The sequence below is a fragment of the Antedon mediterranea genome, chromosome 10 (genome assembly GCF_964355755.1).
Source record: "Antedon mediterranea chromosome 10, ecAntMedi1.1, whole genome shotgun sequence".
Taxonomy (NCBI): Eukaryota; Metazoa; Echinodermata; class Crinoidea; order Comatulida; family Antedonidae; genus Antedon; species Antedon mediterranea.
Window position 1 is genome coordinate 6,755,274 of NC_092679.1, and position 21,861 is coordinate 6,777,134.

The following is a 21,861-nucleotide window of genomic DNA, read 5'->3' on the forward strand; positions in this document are numbered from 1 at the left end:
CTTACAAATATGGCGGCATCATTAGCTGAAAGCCCTGAATTTTACAACAAGAAACCCTTACAAAAATCGTCCGCTGATTCGTGGGAACTTTTTGTATCCATTTACAGTTACTGTAGCACAATTACTCTCTTGATTAAATGTGTATGTTTCGGGCATATATGATGAAATAAAATATTGAAACCAAATTAAAAAACACAACTTCTGTTATTATGCCTTGAATTTCAGGTTTTTATTTCCATATTCTTGTACCAATCTTGTACAACTGAATCAACAAATTCCATAACCAAGTTTAATCTATTTATATATGTACTTACGTATTTGCTATAAAACTCTTTACCAGTTTTGAATAATGAACTTTATTATAACTGTACATTTTTATTTTCTCAGATATCATACAACTTCACAAAGTTCTAATACACACAGACATGTTAAGAAAAACCTTGAGATCATCTCTGTTTGAATAGACAAACAGTACACATATCGAGACGTTACTATAGCTTAAATATTGAGGTTGAATTAAGGATATATTGTTTTATGACTTTTCTAACAATTACTTCTAATTAGGCACTTTTTCTTGTAGTTTGCTTCATTTTCAAAACATTAATTACTGCTAAACAAGAAAAATGCTTTAAAATGTAAAAAATGTGTAATTTCTGAGTTTCCATACATTTCACTACTACAGCACGTTGAATTTAAAGAATATAAAGTACGCAACCATTAACAAAACTTAGAAAGTCCAAATGGGAGGAATGCCTCGGGTTTAAACACACTCCACATTGAACACAACTTAAAAACATATCTGTGATATATTCGCATCTCTGTACAGTAACATATTAAACACATGTCAAATTGACCAAAAAATAATTAAATTATATTTAGACTAGAATAGATGCCAATATTATATTCAATATTTCTGCAAGCTTTTTATAATACATCACTGTAAGATTGTTATAGACAGTTTTGGATAGAGTGTGGATTAGCTGTATATAGACTTTGTCCCAGATAATTCACTACTGTAAAAAATGTTATATGTTTATGCTTTAAGCTACAGCAAATTGAATATCGCAAATGCAATTTTTTCTTGCTCTACACAATATAAATTATACACTTACAAGGTGCAACGGAAGATTGTTGTATGTACATGTTTACTTATAAATTGTTTCAATATGTATTTTTCCCGATAGATTACAATGATAAAATATAAATTTGAAAAATTGCATTTTTCTATTAAATTAAATTTCAATAATACTCAGTTTAATAATAATTTATTATACACTGAATGAACCGTAATCAAAAAGCTGTTATATGCATTATGCTAGAAATATATTGACCAAATTTCAGGTAAATTTATTTCTGTATACGTAGGATGCAATATACTTTTTCATAGGTAATAATTATATGTATATTAATAAAATAAACCAAAATACCTTTCCATTTAGATTATTTTAAGCTAATTTTAGGCTGCAATAATATTATCACAAAAGTTGTTACCTTGTCTTATTCCAGGAAATATACTGGCTTTCAAAATACTATGGAGAGGGTTAAAAACCCAAAAATCCACTCTATGATTCTTATTGGCGCTTTTTCATACAGTAGGTTAGCAAGTGCGTGATTGCTAGCCAAAATTAGGAAGTTAGATACATCTACTCTACTACAGTAGTATTGTACTACCGAAAATGTTTTTATTAGTTCTATGAGGTACATGGTAGTTCATTTTTGTTTTGTTTTTGTTTTGTTTTTGTTTGTTTCACCTCATATCTCCCAAAACCAGACTCCCTGACAACTGTAATCTTCCAAACAAATCAGAATTCTCAAAAGGTCCAACCTTTCTCCTATTTTAAATTGGAGTCTGAAAATCTGGAACTTTAGGCCAGCCTAACTGTGGCCTGTTTGGGCCATCTTAAGGGTGGCCTAAAGTTGACCGACTAGTATTAGTGCTATTTATTAAGTAACTTTTATCAGATTGTATAAATCATTTATAAATAATTGTACATGTAATCAATTATGCCTCTATTGTTCAGCTATATTTAGACATGGGTCTCAAACAGACCTACAGTATACTAATATTTCTGTAACAACATTCATCAAAATAAAATCAGCAGTCAGTTCTCTAAATAGGCCTATACAATCCAACATAGACACTGCTTAAATATACAGGTATTTAATAATTACACGGTTAACACAACACAACTGCTATGTATTGCAAATAAAACAAAACATTATGGAATTCTGATTTCCCGCAAATATTTTCACACTAAATACAAACCCAGACACACTCCGATTTCACCCACCCACACACCTACCAACAAAAACACCCTTCCCCCTTCCACACACAATTTTCTACATAATACAGTTATATGCAGCAAGTAATGGGTTTGTTAACACTAAATAATATCACCTGTTTTACTGTTAAAAATCAACTTCATCAAAACCGAAAGGTGGCTCTTCGTCATTAACGAAGGCTTCCATCAAAACACTGGGAAATGAGTTCTCAACCGTTACATATGGTGACTCCACAATATCGTAAATTGATTGGTCAAAGGTCATATGTTTTTCTTCTTCTGGTTCTTCTAATTTTGTTTCTTCTTCGATTTCTTTGGTGCTTTTTTCTTCTTGCTTGTTCACCGTCTGATCTGGTTTGGTTTTGTCCTCTTTTTCAAACTCTTCCAAGTTCTTTGGTGGTTTTAACTTCTTCAATTCTTCTCTTAGTTGAGCTGTATGTCTCTGTGAGTAATATACACAATATGTTTAAAACACTAGGTGTGAACAAGGCCTAAGACCTTCGCACTCCTCAAATAAATGAAGGGTCTTCACACTCTGTTATATAACTGGTGCTTTTATTATAGATTAATGATACAACAAAATGTTTTTACCTTTATTGCTGTCAAGTGATGAGCCATGGTCTTTCCAACACGCTTGTTCTCACAATATCTGGTAAGCAACGCCACCCACTCCTCACACTGCGCCATTACTTCTGCCCTCTTCAGGTAGAAGTGATTTTGTATTACCTAATCAAATAAATAAAACCAAAGAAAACTATGTTAATTTAAAAGTCCAATGAATTTTATATTTGCTATCATTTTATACCTGCGACATCATTTCTTTTATACAGTTGAATGTCTATTTAAGAGACACCCAAGAAAGTTAGCAACATATCACGAGAAAGTGTTCCCTTAATAGGGATGCACTAACCTAAAGAAGGGTATCCTCCAGAGAAGAAGTGTCTCAAAGGAGGGGTGTTATAAAGTAGAGGTGTCTCAAAGGAGGGGTGTTACAAAGTAGAGGTGTCTCAAAGGAGGGGTGTTACAAAGTAGAGGTGTCTCAAAAGAGGGGTGTTACAAAGTAGAGGTGTCTCAAAAGAGGGGTGTTACAAAGTAGAGGTGTCTCAAAGGAGGGGTGTTACAAAGTAGAGGTGTCTCAAAGGAGGGGTGTTACAAAGTAGAGGTGTCTCAAAGGAGGGGTGTTACAAAGTAGAGGTGTCTCAAAGGAGGGGTGTTACAAAGTAGGTGTCTCAAAGGAGGGGTGTTACAAAGTAGAGGTGTCTCAAAGGAGGGGTGTTACAAAGTAGAGGTGTCTCAAAGGAGGGGTGTTACAAAGTAGAGGTGTCTCAAAGGAGGGGTGTTACAAAGTAGAGGTGTCTCAAAGGAGGGGTGTTACAAAGTAGAGGTGTCTCAAAGGAGGGGTGTTACAAAGTAGAGGTGTCTCAAAGGAGGGGTGTTACAAAGTAGAGGTGTCTCAAAGGAGGGGTGTTACAAAGTAGAGGTGTCTCAAAGGAGGGGTGTTACAAAGTAGAGGTGTCTCAAAGGAGGGGTGTTACAAAGTAGAGGTGTCTCAAAGGAGGGGTGTTACAAAGTAGAGGTGTCTCAAAGGAGGGGTGTTACAAAGTAGAGGTGTCTCAAAGGAGGGGTGTTACAAAGTAGAGGTGTCTCAAAGGAGGGGTGTTACAAAGTAGGTGTCTCAAAGGAGTGGTTCTACGGTACTCAAAACAACTTACATTTTTAAAAACTAGTGGAGGATTACGGACCATTTCCAGCATGGCCCATCTGACCGTTGCTTGCATGATGTTGGCATCGTAGTCGTGGGAACTCTGAGTACCTGCTGGCGTTCCTCTTGACCTCTCGTATCCAGGCTCATTAAAATATGGTTCAGAGACTAGAATAAGTGACTGTATGGAGACTAGCACCTGTAGGATAGAAAACCATATGGTTTTATTGGTTGGATTGAATAGATGGTAGGATGAGGTCACCCAGTATAGTTATTTTGCGCAATCAAATTATTTATTACTAGAGTATCTTGAATGTAATCAGCTATTTTCAAAATCTAAAAAAGTTGCATACCTGTAGAAAACTTGATGTGTTTGGATTCCATTTTTCCTCTGGCCTCCCATGCCATGTATTTAATATACTTAAACAAACCTGAAAACAACAAAAATGCCAACAAATTGTTAAAGAAAAGTCTCAGTTTTAGTACTGTACTGCTTTCTTTTTAAACCTCTGTTTACGCAATTATCTATTTAACAAGCTTGTTAGGGTTAATCACTGCCTACTAAATAGAAAATAAATAATTACTGTAGTAATTATTATTACTACAGTAATTACTACAATATCTACATAGAATCATTTTGAAATGATCTACGGATGATTCTGGTTTCAGGAGAGTTATGTACAGTACAGTATATCAGATTTGTCTAACCGTTGTTCTTGGTGCTGTGATGCCTGTGGTTACTCTGTGCTTCCCCTCTCTTTAGCAAATGCAATTTACAACATTATTATAGGAGCCAAAATAATATGTTAAAATCAAAACTAGTAACATGATAATAGTTGACCTACCTTTCCATCATTATATAGGTTAGGATTAAAACGTATACTATGTTGGCCAGTTGTCTCTAAATTAATTTGCATAGGCGAGGTTGGGTAGTCAGAAGGGAAGTAAACATCAAATTCAAAACATCCATTTGCATATGGTGTATCACCTGGACCTGTTATTAACACCTGTATCAAAAAAAGAGTAGCACATTTTTATTCCAATTTATGTTTTGTTTCTTTTAACAACCATATATATGACCATAGAGGCAACCTCTAAAATATTATTTTATATATATGTATATTATTTTTCACCGTCATTAAGTTCCAATGAATATATATTTAAATTACAGTCGACTCTCACAATACTGGACTTTCTGAAAACAAGAAGTTCTCTCAATACCAGACTTTTTTCAAGGTTCAAATTTATTTTTAACATTAAAAACACATTCTGAATACCAGACTTTCCAGAAAACCAGACATATTTGGCCAGCCCAAGGGTGTCCTGTATTTGGAGAGTTGACTGTTTCATTTTTTATTGCATGTTGGGGATATAAAGGTTAAAGTTACATCAAAGATTGAAATTCGATGATTATTAAATTATCCTTACCTTCATTAAGTCCAATCTTTCTTCATCGCATCGTACAAAAACACTTGAGCTCGCAGATAACGGCAATGATGTTGAGATTGTTACTGCCTCCTGAGCTAATCTTCGAGCTCGTTTTGGGTTTTTCACGTTACCAGATAAGTTAATGCTGGAGGAGTAGTGATGTGGGATGTTGAACCGTGTTTTACCATTTTCATCTTCTGTTACCATTTGATAAGTGTCTAAAAAAAGAAAATATTACATTTTAATGATATAAGTGAGTAATAACACTATAGACCAATATATATTGGATTTAAAATAGTAATATTAAAATGCCTATTTTATTATGCCAATTGTGTAACTCCTTGTAATATTGCACCATTACATTAATATAATTTGAGCAATTATTCTGTACATGTTTAAATATCATAATATATATTTTTATTTACTAACTGTAATGTATCAGTACAGAATTTCTCCTAACTAATAAATTTAATTCATATTACTTTGAACATACCAAATTGAAGTTTCTTGATGATTGCACAATACCTCTCCTCCGGGGTAGATGCTAGTAGCGGTGGTATTGAGGTTGATGTATTTGCACTATCTGTATTATCTAAAAAAGAATATACACAAATAAATATAACTGTTAATTAATATGAAAATAAATGTACAGTAGCAATGCAGTTTTGGGTGTCACAGTATCACAATTAGGAAATAGAAAAACATACAGATTATAAAGAGCTCCACTCTTCCATTTCACACTCTGCATTTTGACAACTAATGAACTATTAATATGAATATCTGTATATATTACCTGATGTTCTGTATTTCTTTGTAGCTTTCCTTACAATCTCTACAGTGTTTTGGATGTCAGGAACCAGTAATGTCAATCCCTCTGTCTCGGGATCGTCACTATTAGCTGCAAAATCTTTGATATTCTTCCGAGGAACTTTACTATCTTTATTCAGTCTACAAATAAAAATAGTCAACAATATCTGTTTCCAATACATAGACGTAGGTCTACTCTTAAGGATATTTATGGTAAAACATACGACATGCTCCTGCTGTAGTTCACATTATACTTGTAGCACTTTAGATGTTATTTGTTAAAATGTTTGACAACTCTTCCAACAACCACACTCATTTAAAACCAAACCTTTTCAATGTTTCAGAGGGCTTAAATTTAATAATAATAATTAACTTGGAAAACTAGATATTCTACAAAAGTGGCTCTGGTGGTTGTCTTGCTTGCTTACCCAGGGTCTTTAGTTCAAATCCTGTTAATTTCCAGGATTTCTACTTCCACACTACATGAGCTTCCCATCCTGTAATTGGCAAGTCATTTATTTACTTTAAAAAAAAAACAACAAAAAACAGGAATTTCCCCCAGAACATGATGTTCAGTTTTGGGATAGCCAAATGCAAAAGCTAGGCTACAAAATACTTACTGCAATTTGGAAGTATAGGTATCAACACAGCCTTTGAGGCTCTCCAGCAGGCTTGTGATACATGTTGTGGTAGTGGGTACTTCATCATCTTGGTCTGGTAACGGTAGAAGCAACTCTACCATATTTGGACATGAAGAAAACGCTCTTAACAGCTCTAATACTGCACAATATAAGGGTATATGCCTGGCCATATCTAAAACTGTGAATCAAAGATGATTATATTTACTAATAATAAATATAGTTTATTTTATTCTATCAAGTAACATTAAAATAGTTTAGACACTGCTATAGTTAACACAATAATAAATCGGTGCATAGCTATGTGGAGCTTCGTGAAAACAAAACATTGGCATTTAAATCGGACTGAAACCGTGCAGGAACATGTGTAAAACACCCTTTAGGCCTACACAACAATCTAGACACCTGCCTACATTTAGGAATTGACTTAACTAAAAAACAAAAGACGATTCCATTTTTTCTGAAGTTTTGATTTAGTGAATAGTGAATTTGATCAACTCTTTATCCAAGAATATAGTGGTCTATTCTTATAAACGTCTTATACAAAAAATGAAACATTCAATAGAAGAAATTGGATCTTACCGGAATCGTTTCTTAAATATGAAGAGATGGCGGGTAAAAGACATGAGTGACTCAGAAGCTTAACAAACATTGGTGGAAAGACTGCCGATAATTGGTCCTCGGTCATACCTTCACAAGCGCCCTCTTTTGATTCCAATTGCCCACTGGGGTTAATGAAAGCAGACAGTACCTGTAAAGTAACATAATAATTTTAAAATTAAAAATGAATTTAAACATATTTTGACAATCTTGATTATAACTCTCAAATATTTGTCATGTGAAAGTTTTAGCAACACTGGGATAACAACACTGTACTTAAAGTACAAAGCAATGTGGATTGAAGACACAGGCTTTAATATAATATTGCACTGTTTTGAAGATATCTAGATTCTCTGACTCAAGATAATGATGATTAAGATAATGATGATTAAGATAATGGTGATTAAGATAGTTATGATCAAGATAATGATGATCAAGATAATGATGATCAAGATAATGATGATCAAGATAATGATGATTAAGATAATGGTGATTAAGATCATGGTGATTAAGATAATGATGATCAAGATAATGATGATCAAGATAATGATGATCAAGATAATGATAATCAAGATAATGATGATTAAGATAATGATGATTAAGATAATAATGATCAAGATAATGATGATTAAGATAATGGTGATTAAGATAATGGAGTTTTAAGATAATTATAATAAATGATTGATCACCTGTAGTAGGCATGTCACATGCTCCTCTTCTACCTTTTGTTTATTAAGTGCCTGCTCAACGTCCCATCCAGAGGTTGTTGAACCTGTTCCAAATCCTGTACCCTTAGCCCAGTAATTCTGACTCTTTTCATTCTCAGAACCGGCTGCATTTCCGACTCCATTGACGCTACTTGATGCCTATAACAAAACAAAAAACATGAACAAAATGCCTCAAATCCTATTTAGCAAACTAAAGCTCTGTCTACACTATCAAATTTTATGTGACAAAAAATGTGATGTGCCCATATATAGACACGAAATGTCGTATCACTACCATATTTGGGCACATCACACTTTTTTGATAGTGTAGACAGGTTTCAATAAACTCTGATCAATTTTGCTGAATATTTTAATCATGGCAAACTCTGAAAATAAATTTAAATTGTACCTCAGATGTTGCCACTGGGGGCGTGACCCTTGGAGCATAATGACTTAATATCGACATACAAGCTAATACAAGATGTAGTGCTCCAATGTCAAGGGTCATACGACGTAGTAGGACTCCATCATCTGTGGTCAAAGGTGAGCCATGAAGCAGAGTAATTAAGATCGAGAACGGAAGTGTGGGTAAGCAAGACGCCTGAGGCGATGATAATATATGACCTAAAAAAATAACAAATTATTTAAACACAATTTTTTTTATATTTATTATTAACGATTTGATTACAATTAAGAAATAATTAAAAATATTGTAAGAATATTTAATAAACATAATAAAAAAAATCCATAATATGCATGTTCTTTTCATGAATATATACACAGTTAAATATTTTTAAATTTTTCTTATACTAGGTTTTTCTGTACATACCGCCTTCCCCGTCATCTGTAACTCCTAGTATGAGCCTAAGCAGGAACTGAGCCTTCTTGTGTTCTTTTAACAAGACCTCAGCATAACCTGGCAGCCTGAGGAACAGTCCAAATGCTGCTAGGGAATGGGCTGGAATGGCAATGTTATGGCCTAGGTGTGTAGTCGTCGATGACAATGGTAGCGAGTTGTTTGTTGTACTGCCTCCTTGATTTGTTTCCTCCATGTACTGAAACTGTAGAGGGTGGTACTACAATAACATTTTGAAATTAGAAAGTAATATATAGAATATTGAATAAAACTTGCTAAGCTATCATGGGTGTAATGCTCTGTCTACACTATCAGATAGTTTGACAAAAAAGTGTGATGTGTCCAAATATGGTAGTGATATGCTCAAATATGGTCGTGATATCAACATCATCATGTCCATATATGGGCAGATCAGATTTTTCTGTCGCATACAGTTTGATAGTGTAGATAGATCTATTATTTACGACAAAAGTAATATATGCCCGGATCTACCCTTTAAACCAAATTTTATTGTTTAAAAAATAATTTACCCAATTTTCTTCAATTCCAGATTCCATTCCTCCTCCCATTTCTGATGGCAACCATTCACCTTTGATTTGATCATCTGCATTCTTCTCAATGACTGAGCTGCTAGTGGCTATTTCAGGGCGTGGTGTTTCAGAGTATAACATGGGAAGATGTTCAGCGATGAGGGCTAGACCATTCATGCTGGCAAAGACATGAAGGAAAGATGGAAGAGCAGGTGTGTCTAAGAGGACAGCATCTGGAATAGCATCATTCAAATCATCTGGTGATTTGTTGTTGTCTGATGAAGAATCTGCAAAAAAAGATTATTAAAATGATTGTCCAGTTAATCAGAAACATTTATAAATCCTATTTATTTATAGAAACATATATTTTGTATGTAATTGATATCAGTATAATTATGAAAATACTGTATATAGAACGCTAAAAATCGGAACCTACCGTCAACACTGTTCATCTTAGCACTATGTGTTGCGATTAATTTTCCTGTAAGTTTCATTGTAAAATGCAGATGAGAGAACCCAGCATCTAAGCCTCTCTGCTTTAACAACACCATCAACTGGCCTAGGGTTAGCTTAGATGGTAAGGCCTGGTTTGGAAACATTGAATGATGCAACGAAAGTGTCAGAATGCTCATTGAATCCCGGTTTAGACCAAGACGTCCTCTTCTTGTTGGCGGCCTAGGAAAAGCAGAGCTGCTATCCTTGCCATCTGACTCAGAATCTAAAATAAAATTGATTGAAATTAAAAATACAGCCAATAAAAATAAAATGTGTCATATCAAGAGATAATATGCAATAACCATACAACATAAAGTATTACTAACTATACAGTATAGTCATCTGCCGTTTTCCGCCAATGGTACAATTTTGTCTGATTGTTTTGAAAAACATCCAGAAATTGCATACATTCTCCATTTATCACACTTAGAAAGTGTCTGGTAAATTCATTTTTTAAATATAGCTGCTGATGCCCAAATAATAGGGTTGTGTCCATATATGGACATGATGACGTCATATCACTACCATATTTGTGCATTTTTTTGTCACATAAAATTTGATAGTGTAGACAGAGATTTAGATTTGTTTAAATAGTGCTCTCTATGTTTGGATGTATTTTTAGAGTATATATACACATTGTACCTTCTGTTGGTTGGCTTATATAAAAAAAAGTTCATAGTAGAATGCCTATTAAGGAACATCATCAAGATGTGTCCCTCAAATAGAGGTTGACTGTAGTGTTAAAACATATTTCCCTGTTCATTTGTCAGAGAAGGCATGTCTTGATGGAGATGTTCTACTGTATTATTAAATCAAGTATCAATCAACTATTTCTTACTATATTTATCAGTTGCTTTGTTCTTTATCCCTGCATCACTAGCTTTAGCAGCTATTTTCTTTAGTTTGCTTTTGGCAAGGTCTGCTATCAGCGATGGAAACAGCACCTTGTCTGTAGAGGTAGGTAGCTTCTCAGTTTTACTGTCAAGAATTTTTGACGTCAGTGATGGAGTATCTATAATTAACAAGAAATTATAATAGTAAAGAGCACAGTTAATTGGTTAAATGGTTGCCAACACTAGTATGACAAATAACTAGCGCTGTTCTACTGTGAAAACTGAGTGGAGTTTGAATGCTAGAGCACTTGTATATAATGTAAAAGATCTGTATTTGAATAAACTACTATTAAGGGGACACATTTAAGGCATAACTCAGTGTCCTCTTAATGCATTGAATCTTTAAGGCATATATTCCCCATGTTTAAACGGGTGGTTGCCTAGTGCTTTGACCATGTATTTCGTATTTGTTTTGTTGTCTATTGAACAGAGGTGTTGAATACTTGTTTCCCTTTTTCAAACTCACCTGACACTTGTGATAAGACCTTGCTAATTGAATCCATCAGGTCAACTTCAATAGTTCTAAATTTATGACCAGCTCCAAAGCTCGGATGTTGGAGACCAGTTGGTGTGGAACCAGATGCTTTGTACAGATGTCTTGTTGACTTCAAATGAACTAGAATCTTCTCATCCTCCAACATTAACTGCAGTATAAGTCTTCTAGTAAAACCAGTAATAAGATTTGTGCCGTTTGAATCATTCTTACTACAAATAACATCACAAATGACCTCTGCCAGCTTTCTCTGGTTCTCAGAGTGGAAAGCAATTGTTTTACTGAGGAATGAGATGGTAGCATTCTCAATTGCTGATCGTTGCTGAGAGGTGAGAACTGTTGACTTCTTCCGGTTGGATGGCAGTGTCTGAGTTTGATATTCATTTGAGGAGTTGTTGCACAAGAGGTTTAGCAATGCCTTCCAGAAGATTCTTCCTTCGGATCCCCCAAGCCACTCTTTCATAGATGGTTCTTGTGAAACTTCTCCAAAGAAATTCAAAACCGGAGCTACAAGATCAGCAGTTAACGACACATAATCAGAAGAAACAGAGTCTGTACGATGCTTAAGTCTGGTTCCTCGTGGAGACTTAGCTGGTCTAGGAGATGGACTAGAGGAATCCGATTGACTTCTTAGGATTTCATATTCACAAAATTCAACAAGAGCCTGTGTAAGAATTGCCAGAAAACCAGATGTGATCAATTGTTGGGAAGCAGACGGAGACCTGCAGGCTATTGACAAGGTTGTCAGGTGATCTTCATTGAGAATCACAAGACCTAGATCTTCAATTGTGATTGGTTGGTGTCTTGGAAGTTGTTCATCATCTGTTCCTGCTCCCTTTTCTGCACCCTTACTGTCATCTGGAATATAAACAATGTTTTCGTATTAAATAAAAATATCCAATGATGATAAGCTACTGTAAAAGTAGACATTACAGAAAATGTAATTAATTGGGTTGTTGATTAGAGGAAATATTGCAATAACCCACCTGTTAAATGTGAAACCATTTCTAAGCTTGTATCATGGACAACACCCATCCATTCCATCATAGATGTAAAGAAGGAAGGTTGTACGTAACACATAGAGCATAACACATAGTCTGCTGACTTCTTTAGAGCACAGGTGCTGGGTAGAACCATTGACCATTCATAAATTGAGCTTAAAAACAAGACAAAGAGAGACACCAATAAAGACTGGTTTATGTAATTAATTATCTTTATTACAACACTTTTTTTTAATTTTATTTTATTTCAAATGTAAGTAACCTACTGTATATCACGCTTTTAAACTAAAGTGGCACAAGGTCAGGACTGAACCCTGGACACTTACTTAATACGGTATGTAAAATGTACAAAAAACGATAGCACAACAAAAAATGTTTACATTACAATAAAAAAAGTTGGTAAAAATTTATTAGGAATGGAAGGCAAGCTTGTTAACAACCAAGCACAGCACCCTGTCCATTTCCTAACTCTATGCCGTGGTCAAAGAATATCACATACCTGAATAATTCCTGTGTCAATAGAGATCTAAGGTCATATGGCACAGGAAGTTCAAAGCTACTCCAAATGATAGTTGCAACACAGTGTATGTGAGCAGGAGAGGGTGCTAAAAGGCCAACCTCCAGTGGTGAGAGAGTGTGTGGAGCTCGTTGATATGTGCTATGCTTGTGAAGCGCCACCCGTGCTGTATCCCCTAGCCACTCCAGCAAGGCCTGTACTCTGTAGAAAAAAAAATGAAAATGAGTTACTAGACACAGTCAATGACGAAGAATGTTTTTTAAACACACAAATGGTCTCGTTGGGGGACTAAAGCTCTGTCTACAAAAAAAATGTGATGTTCCAATATATGGACATGATGATGTCATATCACTACCATATTTGGGCACATCACACATTTTTTGTCAAACTAATTTGATAGTGTAGACAGAGCTTTAGGAAGTCTAAATGTTAATATGTTTATAAACAATGCTATTATAAATCAACCTTTCTTTTGTTCCTTGGTCTTGTGTCATACCAAGTTGGTAGATAATTTCAACAGTTGATTCTGAAGAGTTCCCATGCCCTCTTCCCAACAGTGATGGAGTTTGACCATCTAAAATTACAAAAAAATTGTTGTTAAATATAATGTTCAATAAGGGGACACCCTGGGGACCCAACATAGTGTCACCTTAATGGCGTGTCTCCTGAATAGGCGTTTTACTATAGTATGAAAATATAAATTGCATTTTTGGGAAAGTCAACCCTCAACAGCGGTTCTCCTGAATAGGGGTATCCCAGAGGAGGGTTCTAATTTAACTGGCATTTATCATGGTATTACAACTTCTAAAAGCTGTCAAACACTGTATATGGAATATTTTCTACAAAAAATTGAAGGGCATTGACAACATTAAAAACTTACCATCATCAGTCAAGTAAAGATTTCTCAATAAAATATCAAACAACGACAAGCCCAGCTCAGTTGAATGTAATCCAATTTTCAACAGTACAACCTCGATGTTAGCAGCACGGATAAGGGAGTGACGAGACAAGAGGAGGGCAGTGCAGGTGGTCAGTAGATGTGGAGTGGACGTTGATGCAGCGGCGGACATCATAGGTTCCAGCGAGGGTGAGTAGGTAAGACAATGGTGGAGTAAGCGTAGCCAACCAACACTGCCAATAAAATAATATAACCTTCTAAAACACATTCTATTGTATTATCATAGTATTGTTGGTTTTAATGTTTAACTGGAAATGTAATACTCATTTAAAGTGTAACAGTAAAAAGTATATAATATAAACACAGGCGAAGAACATTAATTCTAAACCACCTTGTGATATACTGAAAATGTATTAATTAATTTGAAATGATAAGATGAGGAAATCTGTGAGAATGAGAAAAAGTCATCCCAATCGAGATTCGAACCCAGGACCTTCTGCTTGATATGCAGATGTCCTAACCATTAGACCACTGGGGCTTTCATGGTATTGTTCAAACGCGATTGGATAGCAACTCTTTAACGTTCTTGGCGTGGTACTGCGGAACAGCACCAGTCCCTCAATTGTACGCACATGCACCAGAAGTAAAATTGATACGCCCTCATCTTTCAGTATTTCATTCACAAAGCGGGATCTCCGAAGAGATACTTTTATATATATAAAATACAGTATATTATATTGATCATTAAAATATTGCAATGTCTGCTAAAAAAGATTGTTTTTCAACAAGCTTAAGGGAAAAAGTTATTTTTTAAACTGTAATTTCAATCCAAGTACCAAGTGTAAGCTATCGATATCCTACTAAAGTATTTTCTACAATAAAGTAAATATGTCAAACCTGGATTTTGATGCTGCATCTTCTGTCAGTAGGAATGGATTCTGATTGGCCGATGAATTTGAGAAGGCGCTCAGCCCAAGCAGCATAATCTGGGACAGACCAATGCTGCTTGAATCTCTTGGTCTGTGTAGTTTTAAGCACACTGATCTTGTAACCTCTGGCTTCTGTAGCTGCAACTTGATATACGTCAGGCCACCAGTTGAAATTGGGGAACTGATGGGGATAGAGGTGTAACCATCTCTGCTGAGCTCAAGAGCTACCGCTGATGGGCAGGCTATACGGGTAGAAATAAAACAATTATTAAAACTATATTTCTTCTTGCTTCAATAAGGAAAAAAATGTTTAAAATATTATTAAAATCACATCTTTTTGCCTGAGCATGGTAATGGTGTTTATTTGAAATTTGCAATTTTGTATTATTGAATTACTTAAATTGCATGCCTCCAAAAAGAGCACATCTGGTGGAGAAGAGCAGACAGAATTTGAATAAGTAATATGTCTAATTCTATGGGACTTTTTAATTTAAATAATAAAACTATATATAATACAGTTTTGATCATAATAGAATTATAAATGATGTTATTTCTAAGTTGCTATAAATCATAAGGTGTTATGAGAGGCACTTAATTAAAGGAGAGAAAGACAAAGAAAGGAATCTTACTGGCTAATGATGTCAGATGAGGTTGGATGTGAATTTCTTTAATAAGTACAGCACCAGGTAGTGTAATGGTGAGATCACACCAAGACTCATCTGGGTAGAAATGATAGGACCATGCAGGAGAGCGAGCCCTGCGATGTGGTGCTTGAGGTTGCAGAAGTACCTCAGCTGGTTGTGCCGTTGGGCTACTCGACGAAATCGATCCTGAAAGAAACAAATTCCACATTTATAGTACAAGAACAAGAAAAAAGAAATTTTTAATTACCACTTTTTATGCAAAATAAACCAAAGTCCAGAGCACTAGAATGCATCAAAAACCAAATCAGTATTTATCAGAGTGTGATGTTTCACTTTGTGAATACACTGAATCGATAACTCTAAAGCTCTGTCTAGTACACTATCAAATTAGTTTGACAAAAAAATGTAATGTGCCTAAATAATAAGGTAGTGATATGCCTAAATATGGTAGTGATATACCCAAATATGGTAGTGATATGACATCATCATGTCCGTATATTGGCACATCACACTTTTTTGTCACATAAAGTTTGATAGTTTAGGCTTAAGCGTAGGTCTTGTCTTTATTTATACTAGTCTATCTTTCAATATCCAGCAAGCCAATTTCTTCTGTGCTTAGTTGGCTAGTGAAGTCTTTTTGTATGTAATTATTTATTGTGTCGTTTGTTTTGTATGGGAACCAATCTGAGTAAATTCCCTTTATGGTTTTCCTCTATTCCTGGTTGCTGTTTGTTTTCTCTGTGCTTTCCTTATTTTTTTTAGACAAAAATGGATACAAAATAATGCAAAAAAGTCACTTACCATGTGGAGCAAAATTGTACAATCCATCAATGGTTTCTGTTTCAGACGTCAAGCCTCTGGATTTTGGAATATTAGCTGAAGGTGGAACAGCACCCCCATTGGGTTTATTTGCAACGCCGAGTCTCTGCATGATACTGGATATAGCGCTAGGTGTTGTATCAATTACTGTTTGGTTACTGCTCACAAGATTTCGACAAAATACTTGGATTCCACCTAAAAAACATACATATAATTTGAATAAAGTGGAAATGAAAAATCTGAACTAAGAATATAATTGTCAACTTTGATTTCTTACATGTAATTTTAGAATATAACTTTACATCAATGTAAATTACTGAATAAACTGCAACTATTCTAAAGTTATATTTCAGAGTATTACTATCAGTAATTATTGTTTTCAAAAGAAAATTAAACTAACAAAACTTACCCATGTTATGAAAGGATTGCAATGCCTTTTCTGAACTGAGAGCTCTGAGAATAAACCAGAGAAGAGGTTCTGAAAGAGGTGCCGCAACAGTTGGCATATGTCCTCTATCACCCCCACTAATGTACGACATAATGTTCTTAAGAATCAGATCTACAACCGTTGCCTTTGTATTCAGAGTACACAGCACCTGATAGATGTTATCCCCGACAGAGACGGATTCACCAGTAGATAAAGATTCTGTTGTCAGTTGGCATAAGCCACCCCCGATGATCATTGCCATTGTGTTACTGTCGCAGTAACTTAAAGCAGACAATAGCAGAGTTACTGTCCTAGACTGTGACAGAATAATGTCAGCGATATATTTAGTGCACTCTGTCATTGTTGGTGCTGTACTTGAGGTAGATGCAGAAGACTTCTCTTCATCACTGATGGCAGTCGTGTTGACTGGCTGTTCAGAGCTTTCACCAGTTCGCTGCTTCTCTTCATCACTTATGGCACTGAAAGAAGAACCAGAAGCTCCTTGTGGTGCATCCAGCTGTTGTTGAGCAGCATTGATCTTACTGGAATCTGTCATTGGTTCCAAATCAGAATTCTCTGAATCTGGATGATTGGATTTATGGTTATCAGGAATGTTGGATTCACTGATGGGAACTTCTACTGTGTCAATCGGAATCTCAACTAAATTGTTGACAAGTCTTAATAAGTAGCACATCAGATCATCACGACCTACACCACCATCGATGGATTTGTACTCCACACCTCGTAGCATGCTGGCAAACAGACCAGTGAAACAGGACCTAGCACTGAGTGTGCTGGTTGATGCACTATGGCTGGTGACCTGTTGTGCAGAAGACAAATGACTGTGAACCAACAGCACAATGGCATCAATGAGGTTGACAGTGTTGGCAACATCAACCGTTGTAAACTCTTGTTCCAGAATACACTCTAACAAAAAGATTTGAGCATCCAATGGACCCGTTCCTACTTGAAATGCACCCCTGTAGAAAAGGAAAAGAATCACAATTTAAAGAAACACAAATTATAAAATTAATGATTACACTAGACATAAAGTTGTGATAAATTATTCACACTATAGTATAGAGGCCTGTATTGTTGGTAGTAAAGGGGTCAAATCAAACTAGGTCATTGTATTGGGAATTAACCTATTATTTTTACTTTTTATTTTTTATTAGTGAGCTCCACCTATCTTTTTAATAACAATCATAATATTGATATAAAGTTTGCGGCACACCACATATGTATAGTTTTGAAAACAAACTGTTGAGTGTCTCGATGTTTCGATCAATATACTTTGAAGGTCCGTAGGATTAAGAATAGGAAAATCATAATCTAGACTCAATTTCATCCCCCATTTTGGATCAATTTCGCATTCTAACAGCAGTGACCTTATAGCAACAGTAGATAATTTATTTAAAGATTTTATTCATTTAACAAATAGCTTTATTGTCCCTAGAGTTCCAGAGACCAAAAGCTCCACCTAATATCTTTATAAAAGACACCAACCTTGGCTCTACAACCATCAATTGTAGAAGATTTAATAGAAGAGATTTAAAGGTGCTGGTGTGTGGTTCTGGTGATGTTGACACTCTCATCTGAAGCCTGACTAGGAAGTCTTTGACTGCCTGTACTACTGATGGACCAGCCTGGTAAAAACATATTCATTATCATCTCATCATTTGTTCTTATTTTTGTTATTTAACATTTCTTATTCTGTATTATATGTATTATTGATGCCTTCATGAGACAAGCTTTTGCTTCTAGTAAGGATTCCTGTTATTGTTATAACTGAATAAATGTGGAATATGTTTTGATGGATACATCAAAATAGGCAGGGAATTGAGAATCAAACCTTTAAGATATGTATAATCTTTTATATAAGATAGATCATGTTTTTAAAAGGAGATATTCCAAAAACCTAAAGAAAACTTTATATTTGTTACATTTTGTTTGTAAGCTTCTTACCTGGCCTTGAATAGTGCTGTCTCCTGGTTGTAATATATTGCCAGAGAAAAACTGAACAAGAGCAAGCAAGAGATTGTGGTCTTCTACCATCAAATTGGCCATCCACACTGCTTCTGATGTCTCTTCAGGGTCATGACATCTGGAGTTTGCCAGGCAACAGAGTGTCTGGAAAGTTAAACACCACGTTTGCAGGTGTGTGTTAGGCTGCCGTGCAAGGCAGGCTAGAAGATTTGACATTGAATCCTGTAGTAGAGGTATCGTTGGTACAAGACTGGCATTGAATTTTTTAGATTCTTGTTTGTGTTCTAGCACAGTTGTAGCATTGATATTAAGTGTGAGCCAAAGTTGCAGCAATGCTTCTAAATTCACCCTCTGATTTTGAATCTCTCCAAAAAGCTGATTGAAACAGACTGTTAACATTTGCGTTGAGGACATCAACGGGAGAGGGGTATCGATACTGTTGTTATCTGCAGTGTTGCCTGAATCGGCAGATGATTGTACAGATTGAGATGGCAGGGAGTCTGTTACTTGTGCCTGGCTAACAGCACTTACATCCGTCAGAGAAGATATTTTTAAATACCACTCAGCTTGCATTTGAAGCCCTAGTTCTAGCCTGGCATCCATCGCAAGTGAGACATTCTGCAGAGTTCCAGATGCACTTCCTTTTCCGTTTCCATTACCGTTCATTGATTGGTACAATATACGACCGGAGCTGGCACCAGCTTTCAGAGTTCTCTTGGGGCCCTTTGCATTGTAGCCATCTTCCCAAAGACTATAGTATTTTGAAGAGCCAAAGCAGATGTCATCAATATCGTCTGGAAGTGCATAACCGATGTCTAATGGGTCTGACAAAAAGCTTGGCTGCTGCATTGGGTGTACCATTATGCTTTCATCTGGTGTTGATGACAGAGGTGGAAAATCGGATGCTTCTGTAGAGTAGTAAACAAATTGAAACATACACACACATTACATCAATGTTTTCATGTCTGTTGACATTGTTTGTATATGTTTACATTACTATTTACATACATACATATTATTGAGTGTAAATGAGTTGCACTGTATTTTATGGACTTTTTTTTTATTATAATACTGTAATACCATTATGCGCTCAAAATATACCTTTAGCTTATACATCCGATTCTCATATAGTATTATGTCTGGCTTTAGAGATAATAAACAGCACTAACTCACTTAATCTCTAGGTATTATTACACATATTACTACCACCAACCTGTAGAATATACAAAAACCCTACCTGCTGTATCTCCCATGATGTCAAAGACGTTCCCTGCAACACCATTAACCTCAGCGCCTCCCGTAGCTCCTGCCACTTCTATTTCTGGTGCTGCATCATTCGTGAGATCAGGATCAATTTCAAGTCTTTCTTCTCCATGAGTTCCTTGGTTTGATGCCTCCTCTATTGGGTGTAAAAGTTCACCTAGAAAGAAAAGCATGTTCAAAGTTTACATCTTTACTCTTGACTTTTCGAAGCGCCCTCTAATGTCTATTTCAAGAATCATGTCGTAGTATCTGCTTGCACTTCAATCTCTAAGCAATTCAGTGAATGAGCGGTTTAAACAGTGGAACGGTAATATGTAGCCATAACATCAGCAAGGGTTTGAGGCTCGCTTGCTGCATGGTTCTGGTGGTAGTACGGGTCTTCACGGATAAGGACAATAAACCATAGCTCCGGTGTACACATCAAGCTCATGTGCACTTTAAAGAACCTAGTGCATCTTTTGAGATGAGTAGGGGGTCACCCCGGTGTACTAGTACACACACAGCCACTGTCACTCGCAGACACTGATCATAGCTGGGCCCTCTGGAAAGCCATTCATTGACTGAGGTCAGAGGTCACCCAGTATAAATAAATACAAATATGACTAACCTTCTAAGATATCTTGTAGAAGACAAATGATTGCGTGAGAAGCCCATGGACCGCCCCAAGAAGCTGCACCACAATTGAACTTTGACCCAACACACAACATCAACAACTGCTGAAGCTGCTGTTGTGTCATTACCTCAGCAAGTGTAATTGCCGGCCTGGTAGAGTTGCAGATCCTTGCAAGTACCTGAATTGTAAAAAAATGAATGTTAATATCCATACATCTACTTTCTAGTTATGAAAGTTAAAAGCAAACTAACTAGGCTTTTATTGGAATCTGGGAAATCTCACCTTGCATGCTACAAGGAATAGATCCACATGGCAGGTGAAATCCATAGATAGCAACAACTGTGTAAGTCCCTGGACAACAGGTAAACACTGCTCTCTTGGTAGTCTAATCTGGGCCTGGAAAATATCTGCTGGCTTCTCTGAAGCATCATCATCCCCCTTGCTGTCTTTCTCCCCCTTGCTGTGTAGTTCTTGGTAGGCCAGCCGTCTGATTCTTAGTAGATCTTTGGAATGCTGTGAAAAAAATTTTTGTTTAAATTTAGATTAAACATGCTTGCATGAGGTAATACTGAATGTACCAAATGGTACGGGTTGTGGTCAGGGGGTTTAAAGTTCTTGCTGGCCTAAATATTTTTATTTATTTATATTGAGTGGTCTAGACATCGGAATCGTAACATGTAGCACCATATCTATATAATATGTAATACCAGCAAGTTTTCAATGCTCACTTGGTCCATGGTTCTAGATGTAGAACGAGGGTTCTTGGACAACCACTATAAACCATAGGCCCAGTGCACACAAAATGCTTGTGTGCACTTTATAGATCCTAGTACATCTTTCAAGACGAGTAGGAGGTTCACTACATAGTTCACACCAGTTCACACACAGTCACTGTCACTCACAGCCTCTACTTAAAGTAGGCCTTCTGGTAGGTTCAGTAATATGTTGCATGCGTTGGTGCAATAATGTGATCGATTTTGCAACTTGACAATAAAGATAAAGAACCTCACATCATTAAGTTAGTAGTAAATAGTTGTACTTTTAAAATAATTTGCTATAACCATAAAATATACGTTTTATTGATGTTATGTGCATGCATGGATATACAGTATATATATATATATATAAACACAAGAGGCAAAGAACATTAATTCTAAACCGCCCGGTGATATACTGAAATTTAATTAATTAATTTGAAACGAAAAAAAAAAAAAAATTTCTCATTCTCACAGATTTCCTCATCTTTATCGTTTCAAATGATATATATATATATAATACAACGAGGGCAAGGATCTGCAACTCTACCAGGCCGGCAATTACAGGCGGTCCGAGT

General features: G+C 35.8%; 1 protein-coding gene across 3 annotated transcripts in view; it reads right to left on the reverse strand.

Moving 5' to 3' along the window:
* Nucleotides 1-18: 18 nt before the first annotated feature.
* The window catches only part of LOC140059800 (dual E2 ubiquitin-conjugating enzyme/E3 ubiquitin-protein ligase BIRC6-like), a 47,019-nt gene continuing 25,176 nt past the window's right edge, over nt 19-21,861 (reverse strand). For 2 of the 3 annotated variants that reach the window (XM_072105724.1, XM_072105722.1), the window contains 30 exons: nt 20,811-21,041; nt 20,523-20,706; nt 19,890-20,072; nt 18,632-19,560; nt 18,173-18,312; nt 16,649-17,646; nt 16,222-16,434; nt 15,406-15,606; nt 14,745-15,018; nt 13,830-14,080; nt 13,415-13,523; nt 12,932-13,150; nt 12,418-12,587; nt 11,405-12,289; nt 10,884-11,057; nt 9,987-10,268; nt 9,551-9,837; nt 8,994-9,240; nt 8,574-8,788; nt 8,147-8,323; nt 7,440-7,608; nt 6,840-7,038; nt 6,206-6,360; nt 5,906-6,004; nt 5,413-5,630; nt 4,830-4,991; nt 4,338-4,415; nt 3,995-4,183; nt 2,874-3,008; nt 19-2,724 (listed from right to left, as the gene is read on the reverse strand). In XM_072105724.1, coding sequence (XP_071961825.1) covers nt 2,410-2,724; nt 2,874-3,008; nt 3,995-4,183; nt 4,338-4,415; nt 4,830-4,991; nt 5,413-5,630; nt 5,906-6,004; nt 6,206-6,360; nt 6,840-7,038; nt 7,440-7,608; nt 8,147-8,323; nt 8,574-8,788; nt 8,994-9,240; nt 9,551-9,837; nt 9,987-10,268; nt 10,884-11,057; nt 11,405-12,289; nt 12,418-12,587; nt 12,932-13,150; nt 13,415-13,523; nt 13,830-14,080; nt 14,745-15,018; nt 15,406-15,606; nt 16,222-16,434; nt 16,649-17,646; nt 18,173-18,312; nt 18,632-19,560; nt 19,890-20,072; nt 20,523-20,706; nt 20,811-21,041 — 8,088 coding nt within the window. In that variant the 3' untranslated portion in view covers nt 19-2,409. The remainder of the gene's footprint in view (nt 2,725-2,873; nt 3,009-3,994; nt 4,184-4,337; nt 4,416-4,829; nt 4,992-5,412; nt 5,631-5,905; nt 6,005-6,205; nt 6,361-6,839; nt 7,039-7,439; nt 7,609-8,146; nt 8,324-8,573; nt 8,789-8,993; nt 9,241-9,550; nt 9,838-9,986; nt 10,269-10,883; nt 11,058-11,404; nt 12,290-12,417; nt 12,588-12,931; nt 13,151-13,414; nt 13,524-13,829; nt 14,081-14,744; nt 15,019-15,405; nt 15,607-16,221; nt 16,435-16,648; nt 17,647-18,172; nt 18,313-18,631; nt 19,561-19,889; nt 20,073-20,522; nt 20,707-20,810; nt 21,042-21,861) is intronic. The other variant, XM_072105723.1, reaches the window with a different exon arrangement.